The sequence below is a fragment of the Myotis nattereri genome (assembly GCF_964212035.1).
Source record: "Myotis nattereri genome assembly, chromosome: 10".
Classification (NCBI taxonomy): domain Eukaryota; kingdom Metazoa; phylum Chordata; class Mammalia; order Chiroptera; family Vespertilionidae; genus Myotis; species Myotis nattereri.
The window spans coordinates 30,765,315-30,781,520 of record NC_138085.1 but is presented as its reverse complement, the minus strand read 5'-3'; the positions used below and the strand labels follow the sequence as shown (position 1 = coordinate 30,781,520).

The window sequence follows — 16,206 nt, the reverse complement described above, 5'->3', positions numbered from 1 at the left end:
GACTTGGAGAGCATTACGCTAAGTGAAATAAGCCAATCAGAGAAAAGTAAATACCATATGGCTTCACTGACATGTGGAATCTAATGAACAAAATAAACTAACAAACAAAATAGACAGACTCCTAGATATAGGAACAGACTGACAACTGTCAGAGGGGAAGGGAGTTGTGGGGCTGGTGAAAAAGGTGAAAGGATTAAGAGGGATAAAACCTCATAAACACTGAAACAGTATAGTGATTACCAGAGGGAACGGTGTTGGTAGAAGAGGGTAAAGGGGACAAATGGTGATGGAAGGAGACTTGATTTGGGAGGGGGACACACAATAAGATATACAGATGATGCATTATAGAGTTGTACACCTGAAACCTATATAATTTTATTAACCAATGTCACCCCACTAAATTCAATACAAAATAAATTAAAAAAAATTAAAGAAAAATTGTGTAATCAAATTTTGTACACTTTAAATACAATTACATTTTATGTTTTAATTGTTTAGATCATTACTATTTAAACATGTTTTGTGAAAATGTTGATAACATAATTACTAATTATGCTTAAGTAAAAGCAAGAAAATAATTTGTAAAATACACTTCTAATAGTTTATGAATTATGTATATCATTATTTTGTCATTCCTTCAAACATTCCCAGCCCATCAATAGAACACCTAAACGTGCATAATACTTACCAAATACAATCATCTGTGATATTTTGCCCACTTTCACTTATACAAAAACCATTTTTTTTTCACATCCTTAAAATGCATTATGAAATTGTATTTGTTATGCAGGAGAATAGAATATATTTTATTAAACAGTATGCTAGCTAGTTTTATGACATTAAATATTTAGACATGTGGTATATGAGTCTCCATTTGTACTAGTACTCTTGTCCTGGCCCTGCAAACATTAGGAGGAGGAGTTTGTAGTAGCAAACTAAATGTGGATCAATATGGTATTGATTAAATAACATATGATACCTCTATAATAGAACCATATGCAGCCTTTAATAAGCAAAAGCCAAATGGCTTGAAGCCAAATGGCTAAGTTTCAAATCCTGTCTCTTCTACTTACTAGATGTGTGACCTTAAGTTATTTAACCTCTCTGTGCCTCAATATCTTCATCTGTAAATAGGGAAATACTAGTACTTTGCTCATAAGACTGTTGTGAGATTGAAGAGTGAATACATGTAAGGTGCTTAGAACACTGGTGGACATGTAGTAATTGCACATAATAATCAGTATTATTAGGTTCATTATTTGCACTGACATGATACAATCTTCAAGATATAGTAAGAAAAAAGTCCAGTACAGAGAGTGTAATATGCTATCATTTGTAAAAATGAACTTTTAAAAACGTGTATACAAGCATGGAAGAGGGAAAAATATTCATTTGAAAAAGTACTCCTTTAACACTTAAATGAAAGAAAAGCACAGAAGACCATTTCCCTGTCCAAAGACACAAGTAGTAGTAGCTCAACAGCGAACACCAAAATTCCACTGGGGACAGAACTCTCTCTGGGGAAACAGCTCCATGGCTCATAGCAGGAAGGGGAGCCTGAAAGCCTGCTTTCAGCAGGAACCAGGGTAGCAAAAACTAAACAAAACAACAAAAACACAAGTGCATTGTTCTGCTGGAGAGAAAGAGGGGAGTTGGTAATTCTCAAATGGAAGAATGAAGTGAGGATGGAGGGGATCAGAACAAGAAGAGAAGAATAGTGAGGTAGCGTGCGTATGGGACATCCTAGAAGCACAGAGGGGAGATCACCCAAGACACTAAAAGGGTTTTGAGGATCAAGGATGTGTCATTAAAAACATACGTTTTCCCAACCTGGTCGGTGTGGTTCAGTTGGTTGGGCAACGTCCCCAATGCACCGAAAGGGTGCTGGTTCAATCCCCAGTCAGGGCACATGCCCGGGTTGTAGGCTCTGTCCCCGGTAGGGAGCATGCAGGAGGCAGACAACCGATATTTCCCTCTCACATGGATGTTTCTCTCTCTCTCAAAATCGATTAAAATATGTTTTCCCCTCCTTAACCCATAAGCCTTTGGTAAAAGTGCTGCACACACTAGCTTTACATTGATAATTGCTTTGAAGGAAGAAGTCAAGAATTAGGGCTATCCATGTTTGGATATGCATTAATATGGAGACAAAATTCACAAAGAGCAGAAATAACCATAATAACAGAATATTCTTGAAAATTCAGAGAAACCATGGGACTGCGTCAAATAGGAGTTGTAATCATTCTTATCTAGATCTTCATCAGACCCCAGAACACATCTGGGTTACACATAAAGTTTCAGAAACATCTGTCTTGTGACAGTGAAAGGTGAATTTAGAAGTTAAAGATATGATATCTGAATAACAGATGCTAAGCCACTACAGCCATGTTTAAACTGTTGGTCACAACCAATTAGTGGTTCATGAAAGCAAATTGGAAAGGCACAATCAGTGTTTTTTTTTGTTGTTGTTGTTGTTTTAATGTTCATATGGATTTTTAGAGAGAAAGGAAGGGAGAAATGTCACTGAAGGAAGAAGTCAAGACCAAGGGTTATCCATATGAAACATCAACATCAATCCTCCCACATACTCCTGCTGGGACCAAGCCCACAACCCAGGCATGTGCCCTTCCACCCACCGGAATCAAACAGTGACCTCTCGGTGCATGGGTCAATGCTCAGCCACTGAGCAGCCGGATACAGTGTTTTCAATCCGCCTATCTAATAATAGACAAACATGGTAATTGACCGTACCTTCGCTACGCCTGCTATTGGCTAATCAGCGAGATATGCAAATTAACTGCCAACAAAGATGGCGGTTAATTTGCATACATAGGCCCGAAGCGGCGGAGCGAAGACTGAAGGCAGCTCCGACCGGGGCAGCGAAGGCTGGAAGGTGGTTCCGACCGGGGCAGCGAAGGCTTGAAGGTGGCTCCGGCCGGGGCAGCAAAGGCTGGAAGGCAGCTCCGGCCGGAGTGAAGGCCTGGGTCCCGGGTGCTGGAGGAAAACCAGTGCCGGCAGCTAGGGGAAGGGAAGGCCTATTGCACAAATCTTTTTATGCAACAGACCTCTAGTGAAATAATAAAATGAAAAGGAATAATTCAACACCACTAGTCATTAGGAAAATGAATTTAAAACCTTGATGAGATATAGCCCCATGTCTATTATAACAGCTAAAATTAAAAATAGTGATAATACCAAATATTGGTAAGGATGCTAAGAAACTGGATCTCTTGCACATAGCCGGTGGGACTGTAAAATGGCACAGCCACTCTAAAAACCTGCATGGCAGTTATTTATAAAACAAACATAAACTTCCCATATGACCCAGCAATCACTCTCCTGGACAATTATCCCAGAGGATAAAAATGTATGTCCACAGACACCAAAAACAATGTATATAAATGTTCACAGAAGCATTATTTTTAACAACTAAAAGCCAAAAACAGTCAAAATGACCTTCTATAGGTGGTACATTTATACCATGGAAATACTCAGAAATTAAAATGAATGAACTATTGATAAACTCATCAACTTAAACAGATGTCAAGGACATTATGCTGAATGGGGAAAACTAATTTTATTTATTCATAATATATATTTTTACTGATTTCGGAGAGGGGGAGAGAGATAGGTACATTAACGATGAGAGAGAGTGAGTCATTGATCAGCTGCCTCCTGCATGCCCTACACTGGGGATTGAGCCCACAACCCATGCATGTGCCCTGACTGTGAATTGAACCATGACCTCCTGGTTCATAGGTCGATGCTCAACCACTGAGCCATGCCGGCCGGGCAGAAAACCCAATTTTAGACAAAATTTTAGAGATGGAGTACAGAATAGTGGTTGCCAGGGCTTCTGGGTTGGGGTGAGGTGAGACTCTAAAGGGGTAGCATGAGAAATCTTCTTTGTGGTGATAGAATAGGTCTGTATCTGGATTGTGGTGGTTGCACAACTTTGTACATGTGATAAACTTGCCTAGAACCACACACACACACACACACGTGCATATGATAATTAGTGAAATCTGGAAATGGTTTATGGATTGCCGCACTGTCAGTCTCCTGGTTTTAACACTGCATTATAGTTATGTAAAATGTCACCATTTAGTACACAGGGGACCTGAGTGTACTTTCTTTGCAACTTCTTAGGAGTTCATAATTATTTCAAAAAAAAATGTTTTAAAAATGAAAATGAATAGAACAAAGGTTTGAGTACATCTCTCAGAGTAAGAGCATTGTTCTGGTGAAACTTTTGTTTCATTTGTGTACGCGCCTGTAAGCACGGGGTCACAGTGTAGAATGTATTCCATGCACTTCTTCAGGGGGAGGGGTGGTTATCAAGGTCTAAAACATTTGAAAACCACTGATTCATAGCCAGCTGGGAGAGTCCGTCATCTCTCTATCTCCCATATCCGGAACACGACCAGGTACCGTGTGGACATTCGATTAACGTTTATTGACTGGGTCTATGTGTGAGGATCATGAAAGGTATTTAGGAACAATCCCCAACTGGGACCTGAGACCCTGGCTCCACTGGTAACGATTTTCCATCTCATGGTGTTCCCATGGTGTGCTGCTACCTAACAAAACATCCCCAAAACTTAGTGACTTCAAACAACTACAATGTTGATTTGGCTCCTGAATCTGCAAGGTGGCCAGGGACAGCTTTGTGTCTGCTCCACTCAGCGTGAGCTGGGGCAGAGTGAAGCTTCCGAGGCTCACCTGCTTGCACGGTTAGTGGCTGATGCTGGCTGTGGGCTCAGACCTCAGCGGCCTTTCTGTGTAGGTGCTTGGCTTCCTCAGAACGTGGAGGCACCCAGAGAGAGAGAGTCAGGTAGAGCCCTGTGGCCTTTTTTCTTTTTTAATATATTTTTATTGATTTATATATATCAGAGAGGAAGGGAAAGGAAGAGAGAGATAGAAACATCAATGATGAGAGGGAATCATTGATCGGCTGCCTCCTGCACACCCCCCACTGGGGATGGAGCCCGCAACCCAGGCATGTGCCCTGACTGGAATCGAACCCGGGACCCTTGAGTCCACAGGCCAATGCTCTATCCACTGAGCCAAACCAGCCGGGGCAACCCTGTGGCCTTTTATGACCTGCCCTCATCAACAAAAAGCATAGCTTCTGTCACATTGAATTCACTAGAAGAAAGTCATGACGGACAGTCTGTACTCCAGAAATGGTGGGAAAGAAGAAAAAAGAAAGAAAAAGAAATGATGGAGGAAGTGTCAAAGAACATTTTAAAACCACTAATAATTGAGACTGATTGTTATTATTAGTGGATGAAACTAATAACGTGACCATTGTTCTTTTTGTTATTGTTGAGCTATCATTGACATATAACATTCTATTAGTTTCAGGTGTACAACTCACTGATCGGTGTTTGCATATGATGAAAAATGTTCACCCAATAAGTCTAGTTAACATGCATCACCATACATAGTTACAAAGTGTCTTTTCTTTTCTATGACTATTGTTCTGAAGCAGCAAATGCTAAAAGGGCTGCCTGCTTTCTTAGAGATGGGCCACAGAGCTGCTCTGAGTGAGAATAAAATGTTTGCAATCCACTTAAAACTCCTTTGGGAACCCGGCATGCTTGGTATGGTTGAAATGAGTGTCTCCATAGCTGTATCCAGAAGAAATAGGTTCCTGTTTCCCCAGAAAAGGAAGCTGGAGTTGGAGTTCACTGTGGGTCCAAACTAAAACAATTGAATATTTCCACGCTCAAGCAAAGGTGGTGCCCGGGAAGGTAACACCTAAATAATGGCATGGCATCTGAAAAGGAACCAAGTGCCAGTGAGACCCTCCACAGAGTCAATGTCTCTGGCTGTCTGGCTAGTTTCCTGCTCAGGTTTGGCAGATCCTCCAAGAGTATATCACAGAGACTGTCCCAGTCCATCCAACCCCACTTTCTCCTACTCGTGGGTGCACAGCTCAACTACATTTCCCAGCATCACTTGTAGTTAGGGGAGACCATGTGACTGAGTCCTGACCTAAGAGATGAGGGCAGAAGTAATGGAGACTAGTTCCAGGCCTGGAGCATAAAAACTCCAGTGCAGCCCTCCCTCCTGTCTTCTTTTCCCATCCACTGGCTGGATGGAGTAAATTTCCAGGACCTACAGAAGGGCAGAGTGACAAGAGAGAAAGGGCCTGGGTGCCTGAGTCACTACATGGAGGAGACCTGCCTAACCAGAAACACCAGTATATAATGGCGCCGAATGAGCGGGAAATACTCATTTTATGGCACTGATCCACTTTGGGGGCTGTTTGTTACAACAGTTTGCCTACCCTAATGGTGACGTTGAACTGTTTGTCAGAGAATGTTCCTCTCCACCATGGGTGGAATATACCTGCCCACTCCATTGATGGTGAGTTTGGCCAAGGGGATGTTGACAGACGTGAGGTGACACGACACACTGCAACACTTCTACTCTTGTGCGACAGCCCCTTGCTGCTTTGCCATCACCTGGAGACGAACAAGCTCCAGTTAAATCCTGGTCCAGAGGATAAGACACCTGAGGACCAGCAGCTAGGAACCATGCCCAGCTTGGCCCAACCCAGCAGCAGGTAGATGAGCAAGAGTAAATTATTGTTGTTTTAAGCCTAGTCCTGTGGTAGTTTGTTACACAGCATGACGGGCAATCCTATATAATAAAATCTTAATATGCAAATTGACCATAGTGATCTGGTCACTATGATGTGCATTGACCACCAGGGGGCAGACACTCAATGCAGGAGCTGCTCCCTGATGGTCGGTGTGCTCCCCCTGCTCAGCCAGAAGCTGGGCTCACTGCTGGCCAGTGCAGCAGGGGTGGTGGGAGCCTCTCCCGACTCTGTGGCAGTGCTAAGGACCCGTGGGGGATCTCTGCCTGCCAGCTAAGGCCCGCTCCCTGCACCCTTAGACACAGTGTTCCCAGCAGCCCCAAGAAGGTACACCAGAGTGGGCCTAAGCCAGCAGGCGGACATCCCCCAAGGGGTCCTGGCCTGAGGAACCCCTCCCCCCGCCCCCACCAGTGCTAGAATGTGGTTCGCCAGGCCTCTAGTAGTTGAATAAAGTGTGAGTGTGGCCTCCTAGCAGTGCTTCCATGTAGGCCTGTTCTTGATCTCATGTAAGCTTTGTACCAAAGCTGTTTTACAGATGAAGAAATTAAGGTGCAGGAAAAGACTTGCCATAGGTCACAGTTAGTATACCAAACACATAAGCCTAAATTTATTTCCTCCTGCTCCAAGCACACGGAGAGAACGAGGAAAAGCAGATAAGACCAGGAAGGGACCAGACAGAATTCAGGATGTCTCCCCCAAATGCCACTTGAAAAGAGCTTGGCAACACTCCTTGACGCTTGAAAAAAAGGACAGTTCAGGACCAATGAAACAATGGCCAGCTTCGCCCCCTGGGTTGTAAGTTTATGGAATTTAGTACCTAAAGATGTTGCAAGGGCTGAAAATACAACTTTTCTAAGAAAGATTTGAATAATTGCCTTACACCACTCCAAAAAAAATGGGTTAACAAGAAAAACAAGGCCGTTTGTAGGGTTATCTTCAAGGTTACATGCAAGGAGGAAAACCGCACCCTGAGACGGTGTCCCAGCAGCCCCAGAAGGTACACCGCGACCGAGAAGGTACACGGTGAGCGAGCCCTGGGGACAGCCAGCTCCCACGGCCGCCCTTCAGCGCTTGCAACAATCGTGCATGGAGCCCCCGCCGCCACCCTGCAGGCGCCATCCGGGGGGTGGAAAGGGGGAGGTGGGGGGAAGGGGAGAGAAAGAGACGACGAGGAGGCGACAACCGGCCCCCAATCTGAGCCAAGGGCAGTGCAGCATGATCTGTGTCGCCCCCATCCCAAGCCTCTTCATCTCTAGGACCCGCTGCTCGGATTCCTCTAGGGTGAGAGCACGCCAGGGCTGGGCCTCCCGGACCGGAGAAAGGGCGGAGGGGATTTGGTGGGGCAAAGGCAAGGGATGTGGGACTGCACCAGGGCGGGGTGGTGTCTCCTGCAAGCAGGAAATGCGGCAGAGCGCTCGTGCACGCCTGCACACCCACCACACACACACACACACACACACACACACACACACACACACACCCATCCCCGCCCGCCCCCCACGCTCGTTCTGCAGCAAATGTCCCCAGAGGGCAGTGCAGCCCCCAAAGAACCGAGGGCCCAGCGACCACCCTGGCGGCCCCAGCGGCCTGCACGGCTGGGGTGCGGGGTGCGAGATGCATGGGGCGCGAGGGGTGCGAGGGGTTCGAGGGCTGCAGGGGCCGGAAGAGCCGCGCCCAGCCCGGCGGCGGGCAGCCCGCGGAGGGCGCGGCGGGAAGCGGGAGCCCGCGCGGCGCTCGCCCCGACTGCACCGCCCCCGCTGCGGCGGACGAGGGGCGGGGCGGGCGCGGGGTATATAAAGCGAGGGGCGGGCGCCGCTCTTTTGTCTCTTGCTGCAGCGACGCGAGTGGGAGCCGGGGACCGTCTGGGAGCGAAGGCCTAGGTGAGCGCCGCACGGAGCGGGGACCCTCCGGGGTGGGGTCCGAGCCGGGCCCCTGGCCCTGCGCCGGCGCCCAGGCGCCCTTCCCCGACGGGACTCGGGCCGGCCGGCCAGGCTCTGGGGCTGCGGGGAGGGTGCGGGGCGCGCCGGATCCCTGGCCTCGGGGCTGCGGGGAGCGCCCGGCCGGGGCGCCACGTCGAGGGGCGCGGGCGGGGAGCGCGGAGGGCAGCTCCGGCCCGGCGCGGGCTGACCACCCCTGCTTGCCCACCAGGGTTGTTTCAAGAAAATGGCAGACAAGCCAGACATGGGGGAGGTCGCCAGCTTCGATAAGGCGAAGCTGAAGAAGACGGAGACGCAGGAGAAGAACACCCTGCCGACCAAAGAGAGTGAGTGCGCCCCGGCCCGGCCCGCGGCCACCGCCCAGCCCCCTCCCCGCGGGCGCCTCCTCCCAGGCGGTCCCGTCCCCGCGCCGTTAACAAAGCGCTGTCTCCCCAGCCCCTTCCCCACCGCACGCCTCGTGGTCCTCGCCCTCCCCAGGTTTGGGGGGTTGCAAGCTGTCCGTCCGCAGCCCCTAGAGCCCGCTCTCTGCTCCCCACAGCCATTGAGCAGGAGAAGCGGAGTGAGATGTCCTAAGAACCCGAGGATTCGCGCCCCGGCGTCTTCGGGACCCCCTTGCGATGTGGAGGAAAGGCCACCTGCAAGGACACGAGCCACAAACTGCACTGTGAACCCGGACACTCCGCGCCCATGCCATCGACCTGTGTGGGGGTCCCTCGGGGGACCCCCTCCTCCCCCCCATCGGACTGCCAAATTCTCCGGTTTGCCCTGGGATATTGTTAGAACATTATTTGTATGATTAATGAAATAAAACACACCTCGTGGCACGGCTGGCGTGGTCTGAGTCTGGGTTGGGTGTGCGTGGGCAGTGCCGCTGCAGCCAGGCCCCGGGCGCGGAAGGAAGTCGCGGTTCCTGCCGCGGGGGAGGGGCTCGCAGGTGGGCTGGCTCGGTGGGACCACTGTTTAATTTTCACTCCACCCGTTTCTCCATCCGATTTCATGAGTATTAATTACCTGCTTAGCTTTTGCTTCTATGCTGCCATCCATGTAAAATTGGACTCCCACTTGATCATTCCTGGAGGCTGTTTTGGGAAGTGCCTTTGAGAAGAGCCGGGGTTTGCTTTTTGCAAGGCTCTTGCAGCCCCACTGCTTCCCTCTGGCCTCCTCAACGCTGATTGACATGGGAGAGAGCAGTGATTTGAAGTCTGAGAAGAAAGGGGGGAGGGGGCTAAGTCGGACGCTGGAATCGGGCGAAGTCACAAAGTCTCCCGGAGACTTTCTCTTGGAACCTAAAGAGGAGGCATTAGAACAAAAAGGCGCGGGGTCCAGGCGCCGGAAACATCACAGCTAGAGGAACCGATTCCAGAAAAACAGCAGCTGTAACCGAGTCTAGCTTTACCCCGTCTCACACCCTTTCACAAAAGGGTTAGCCATGAGAGGAAGTGCTGGCTGAGCCACGTCCTGTGCGTCCTGTGCGGTGATCAGCAGGATGGAAATGAGGGAGGGGCCAGCCCGGGCGCACAGCCCCACGAGGTCACACCCTCTGGACCTTCGGAGAAGAGGGGGCCACCCCAAAGGGGCCTGGCTGAGGGAAGGGGTAGTGCCTGGGGCTGCAGGGCATACTGGAGCAGGACAAACAGGCTTGTGATTACTGAGGGGGGATTTCTTTTTAAGGAGGGAGGAACGGACAGTACTTAGTGATTTGTCACACATTTTTGTCTTGACTGCAAGAGGCTGGACACTGGGTAAAGGTAATTCAAAAGAAGTGCAGTCTAAAATCCAGTGGGTGAGACAGGCGGCCACAGGTGTCTGGGGACATGAGGCTGAGGGAGCCCCTGCCTGCTTTGCATAAAGAGGTAATTTGACAGGCCTGTGCTTTGGAGGGTAAATGGCGGCCTGGGAGAGAGATAAGGAACAGAAACACATTCGGATGCCACTGGGGGAGGGACACTAACCTTTCCTGAGTGTCTGCAGTTGGCCAGGCACTGTGCTAGGAGCTTTAATTCTCAGAAGCTCTTATTAAGGCAGTATGGCTATTATCCCATTTTATAGATGGGGAAACTAAGGTTCAAAGAGAGTAGGGATTCGCCCAGCTGGCGTGGCTCAGTGGTTGAGCATCAACCTATGAACCAGGAAGTCACAGCTCAATTCCTGGTCAGGTCACATGCCCGGGTTGCGGGCTCTATCCCCAGCGTGGGGCATGCAGAAGGCAGCCCATCCATGATCTCTCATCATGGATGTTTGTTTTTCTCTCCCACCCCCTTCCTCTCTAAAGTCAATAAAAATATATATTTAAAAGGGCAGAGAGAGAGAGAGAAAGAGAGACTAGGCATTTGCTAAAGTCACACAACTAGTGAATAGTGAAGCCAGAATTTGGGGCCAAGGGGGATCCTTCAATGTTGGGAATATCTGTTGTGTCAAAACACTTAATGTAGGTTCACTACTTCAAACATATTAAGAATTGACCCTATTGGAGGTCTATAGTTGGGAGGTTAAAGAAAAGGAAACAAGAAATCACTAATGCCTTCAAACAGCTGGTGAGATGAGATTTGGAAGAAGATAAAGATGGGTAGGGGGCTTGCAATAGAATAAAATAGTCAGGCTCTAGCTGGTTTTGCTCAGTGGATAGAGCATCAGCCTGCAGACTGAAGGGTCCCGGGTTCGATTCCAGTCAAGAGCACATACAGCTTGCAGCTTGATCGCCGGCCTGGTCAGAGTGCATGTGGGAGGCAGCCAATCAATGTGTCTCCCTCACATCGATGTGTCTCTCTGTCTCCCCTTCCTTTCCACGCTCTTTTAAAAATCAACGGAAAAATATCCTCAGGTGAGGATTAACAACAAAAAAAGAATAAAATAATCAGTCTTTCTGACTCCACCTTGCTCAAGCCTGCCCAGTTTCCTTAACGTTGGTTAGCAATTTCTGCTTAGTCCTGCACATAGATATTCTAAACATTAATGGAATCTCACCTGCAGCATAGGAATTACTGAAACAACCTCTCTGCTCAAAACTATTTCCCCAAGGAGTTAAGGAAGTTACACACAAAAATCATGACTGTTTGTAAAAAAATTCATAGGAACCTAGTGACTGGGACCATGGCAACCGTGGTGTGTTGACCAAAAGCTAAGAAGTTTCGCCATCCTCCCTCAGACCCTTGCTGATGTCCAGGTGTCTGCGATCATCAATCCCCTGCTGACCTCAAACCCCTCTCGTTTCTCCCTTCTCCTGACGTAAAAGAAAACTGAATTCTGTCCTTTCCCAAGATGGTTCTACCATCTTCTTGGCTTGCTGGCTTCCCAAATAAAGTCGCTTTTCTTGCCCCAACTCGTCACTCGAGTTAGTGGCTATGGACTTAGTGGCTGTTGTGGGGCAAGCGGTGGGAGCTTTCACTGATTACAGGCTAAGAGTGGAGAGGGATTGGGAAGCTACTACAATTTTTAATCAAATGGTCAAGAAAGGGGGGAGAGGGGGAGGACAAAGACCTAAAGAATGTGACAAGGCCTTACAAGGTAAGAAAGAGTGTGCTCACGGCCTCAGGAAGAACAAAAGGCTGGAGTGAAATTAGCAAGAAGTAGGGAAATGAGTTGTGAGAGGTCAGGAGATGGAGAAGGCACATCTTGAAGTCTTAAAACTGCTGCAAGGTCGGTTGCTGATGGGGTCGTCCTCCCCTTCCCCAACTCCATAGGTGCCCCTCGTGGCCCCTCAGTGTCCTGCCTGGGCACACCACACCCAAGGCCTCTTCTGGACCCAACTCCTCTCCAGAGCTCCATCTGGGATGTAAATCCCAGTCCCTCTTCCCTCTCATCCCACAGACTCCCCACCGCAAAGGGCTCACACCAGAGAGCAGCTCCAGAGCCCCCCCTCTTGGGACCCCTGTAGCTTCAGAAGATTCCCATGACCTTCTCACCCCCTCTCCAGAAAATCCTCTCTATTCTGATGAGAGCCTTGCTCTTCCTAAGAATTTCAGAAGACACATTTCCCCTCTAAGACAATGAGCCAATTGGAAGATGCCAGGATAGGTTGGGAAAGGGGATGTGGATAGGCAAGGGGGGTGCATTATTTTAGGAATCTTATCACGCCACATTGATAGCACTGTTCTTCCCCAACCCATCTAGGCTCCAGGGCTGTATGCAGGTGTGCACTTCTAGACATGTTAACCCCCCAGAAGATAGGCCCAGAAGGCCAAGCATTGGCCAAGAGAGCTACCTTCCTAGGCCCCAACTGTGATCGATCCCAAGGAACGCATGGGAATCGCAGTGGAGACAGCACCAGAGCCTGGAGCTGGAATGTCAGAGAGTGCTGAAGCACCCCAGGCCCACTCTTTTCTTCCCTCCTCCCTTCCCCCAACCTACCCCCCACCTCCACCCCTACCCCCTGTATGTACCACATGCTGGGAAAACAGACAGAGGACACCTCAGGGAACACAAAATCTAGAGTAGAAGGAGGACCCAACCTCTCTTCCCAATACTTCCAATCCCCCACATGGCTCTCTAACCCTTCTCTCACCCTTAGGAAAACACCTCCTCTCCTCAGACAATACCAGGTGCTTCAATTCCCAGCCTTTCCCCACCTTCTCCTGTCAATTCCCCTGAACAGGAACAACATGCCTGGGTTTCTCCTATCTACCCTTCCTTCACTCCTCACACCAGATGTGCGGGAAAAACTCTTCTGTTTCTCCTTTACTACAACACCCTACTCACAGAATACCCTACCAAATGTGGGTTTTCCATACCAAGCAATTCTCTGGTTCTCCAGACACCAGCGGGGTGTCCCACGATTCAGTTCCGTTCTGATACTATCTACCTCTATTTAGCATCAGATCCCACAGCTTAAGAGCTCAGTCCCATAAGACTGCCCCTGCCCCCCGCCCCCCGAAACACCAATTGCAAGTCTAGATTGAAAGTATGGATTTATGAAAGCTACCCAGTGACCTCGCAATGCCACAGCCAGAGAAATAAGTGCTTATGTCCACTAAAGGACATGTTCAAAAATGTTCCAAGCAGCCCAGCCGGCATGGCTCAGTGGTTGAGCATTGACCTGTGAACCATGAAGTCACAGTTCAATTCCCAGTCAGGGCACATGCCTGGGTTGCAGGCTCAATCCCCAGAGTGGGGCATGTAGGAAGCAGCCAATCAATGGTTCTCTCTCATCATTGATGTTTCTATCTCTCACTGCCTTCTGCTCTGAATGAAAAGGAGGAGGAGGAGGAGGAGGAGGAGGAGGAGGAGGAGGAGGAGGAGGAGGAGGAGGAAGCTTTATGCATATTAGCCAAAGAGAAAAACAACTCAAATATCCATCAACAGAATGGATAGACAAATTAATTTGATATATTCACACAGTTGATCAAGTTGCTCGACAATAAAAAGGAACCGAGTACCAATATTTAAAATTGTATGCTTCCATATACATGAAATTCTAGAAAAGGCAAAAATACTTTTTGATGATAAAAGTAAACAAAATCTCTGGGGGTGATGGAAATGTTGTCTACTTTGATCAGAGTGGTAGTTACATGGGTATGGGCATGTGTAAAAAAAAAACTCGAGAGGTACACTACAATTAGAACTCACATGCACTTCACTTTTCCCAGAGTTATTTTAATCCTATGAAGAGCTAAGGATTCCCACATTATTATTTTTTTATTATCATTATTATTATTATTGATTTTAGAGAGAGAGGAAGGGAGAGGGAGAAACCTCCCCATAAGCACCCCAACCAGGGACCAAACCTGAAACCTGGGCATGTACCCTGACCAGGAATAGACCAGTGATCTTTTGGTGCATGGGACAATGCTCAACCAACTAAGCCACACCAGCCAGGGCAGGATTTCCACCTTTAGGGACGCATACTATTAACTCAGAGGAAAAAGCGGAAGGTTGTCTAAAAAGAGCCCATATCTGGGTCCTAAGGGCAACGTGAAACCACAAAAGTTCTCTGGCTCTTTCCTTCCTTCTTCCCTGCCTTTGAATGTTTTCCTCATTTTGAATGACCCTCTATATCTTTTCTAGTTAGTTAAATATTAGCCATCCTACAAGCCCCTACCAATCACCATCTTCTCTGATTAGCCCTCCTGAATTTCCCGGCTAAAGACATTATCTCTCTCCTCTCAGCACCTATCTTCACCTCCCTACAATACCTAGACCAGTGGTCTCCAAAAAGGGGTACATGTCCCACAGGGAGGTAATTTGATTTTTAAGGGGAGAAATTCAAGAATGAGTTATCAATGTTGATTTTTTTTGCATTTCTTATGGTCCTAGGGGCCCGTATGCAGTATGTAATTATATATTGTGACATATTTATGCATTTCAGTTCTCCATTGTATGTTTTGAAACTTCATTTGCTATTTTTTCATATCACTTTGCCGGGGCTGACCAGCAAACCCTGAGCAACGAATGAATGATTACTCTGACACACGTTTCTGTGAAAGAAAAGGCTAAGGGACTGCTTGGCTATAGGAACCAAACAGCCTCGTTTGCCTGCCTCTTCAGGCTTTTATTGGAACAGCAGTTTGAGATAAAGTTTAATTTTTAAATACAATCTATAGGGTAAGTATTCTTGGGCGGACACAGGTGTCTGCAGTGTCCTTTAAGCAAGGACACCTAAAGATTAAGTATAAAGATTCTGGTAAACACCCAAGGGTCCGCAGGTACACAGACTTGTTTAGAAAGGTCACGGAACAATTAGGGGCTGTCACCTTCAGCCAACTTCCCTTTTTGGAATTTCCTCCTTACAAACTTTCCAACCAAATCTCCCGTGCTCTTCCACATCACTTCGTATTATTTTTTTAAAACAATTTCTTAGTGATTTCTTCCTCAGCATTTCAACTGTCCTTTTGTTCTTTTATTTTTCTCTTTCATGGATGCCTTGTTATTTTAAGCTTGTTTAGACCAAGTTAATGGTCTTTTAGGCTTCCTCCATGTGAATAGGAGTTCACTTTTTGAATAGTAAGAATTATATGTCATGGGGGGAGGGGAGCATCAGAATTTTAGACATGGTTAGGTGGGGCATGGCCAAAAAAAAAAAGATTGGGAACCACTGACCTAGACACATACATCACCTTCTCAGTTAGACTAAATAGAGAAGGATTCTTATTAATTAATATTGATGACTCCCACAGTAGCCAGCAGATAATAGATAAGCAGTAAACACTTACTGACTTGTAACTGAAGTATCACATGGCCTCCCCTACTTCATCTTTGCTATGCCAAATCGAGGCTGCTACCAGGCCCCCCACTGTCTTATTGTTGGCTCTATTGTGCATCACCGGGCCCAAGCCTGATGGGCATATGGGAGCTACTTCACCATGGCTCAAGGAAGCCAAGCATCTTCATTTCCCTCCTGAGTCACACTGGCCAGGGCCTCTTGGTTTTTAAAGTGTTCATACAACACAATTGCATCAGTGTTCATCTGAACCTGCTGGATTCATGGTAATACTATGTATAGGTGCAAGCATACAAAAGGGAAGACTGATTCTTTATGTGCAAAATATTGTTGTGCTATATTTTGTTAGTCAGCTTTCGATAGGTTATGCTGCAATAACAAAAAACTCCAAAATTTTCAATGACTTATAGCAAAGATATACTTTTTTTGTTTATATTATATGTCAGTTGATGCTCTGCATCTGCTCTACATGTCATTTTCATTCTGAGAGCCAGGCGAAAGAGGCA

The 16,206-nt window shown here is 47.5% G+C and overlaps 1 protein-coding gene across 1 annotated transcript; it reads left to right on the top strand.

Moving 5' to 3' along the window:
- The first annotated feature begins 8,446 nt into the window (after positions 1-8,446).
- TMSB10 (thymosin beta 10) lies at positions 8,447-9,371 on the top strand. The gene is made up of 3 exons (XM_081101196.1): positions 8,447-8,490; positions 8,759-8,873; positions 9,086-9,371. The coding sequence occupies exons 2-3, from the start codon at positions 8,774-8,776 to the stop codon at positions 9,118-9,120; spliced, it is 135 nt and encodes a 44-aa protein (XP_080957322.1). The 5' UTR covers positions 8,447-8,490; positions 8,759-8,773; the 3' UTR covers positions 9,121-9,371.
- The last annotated feature ends 6,835 nt before the right edge of the window (positions 9,372-16,206 follow it).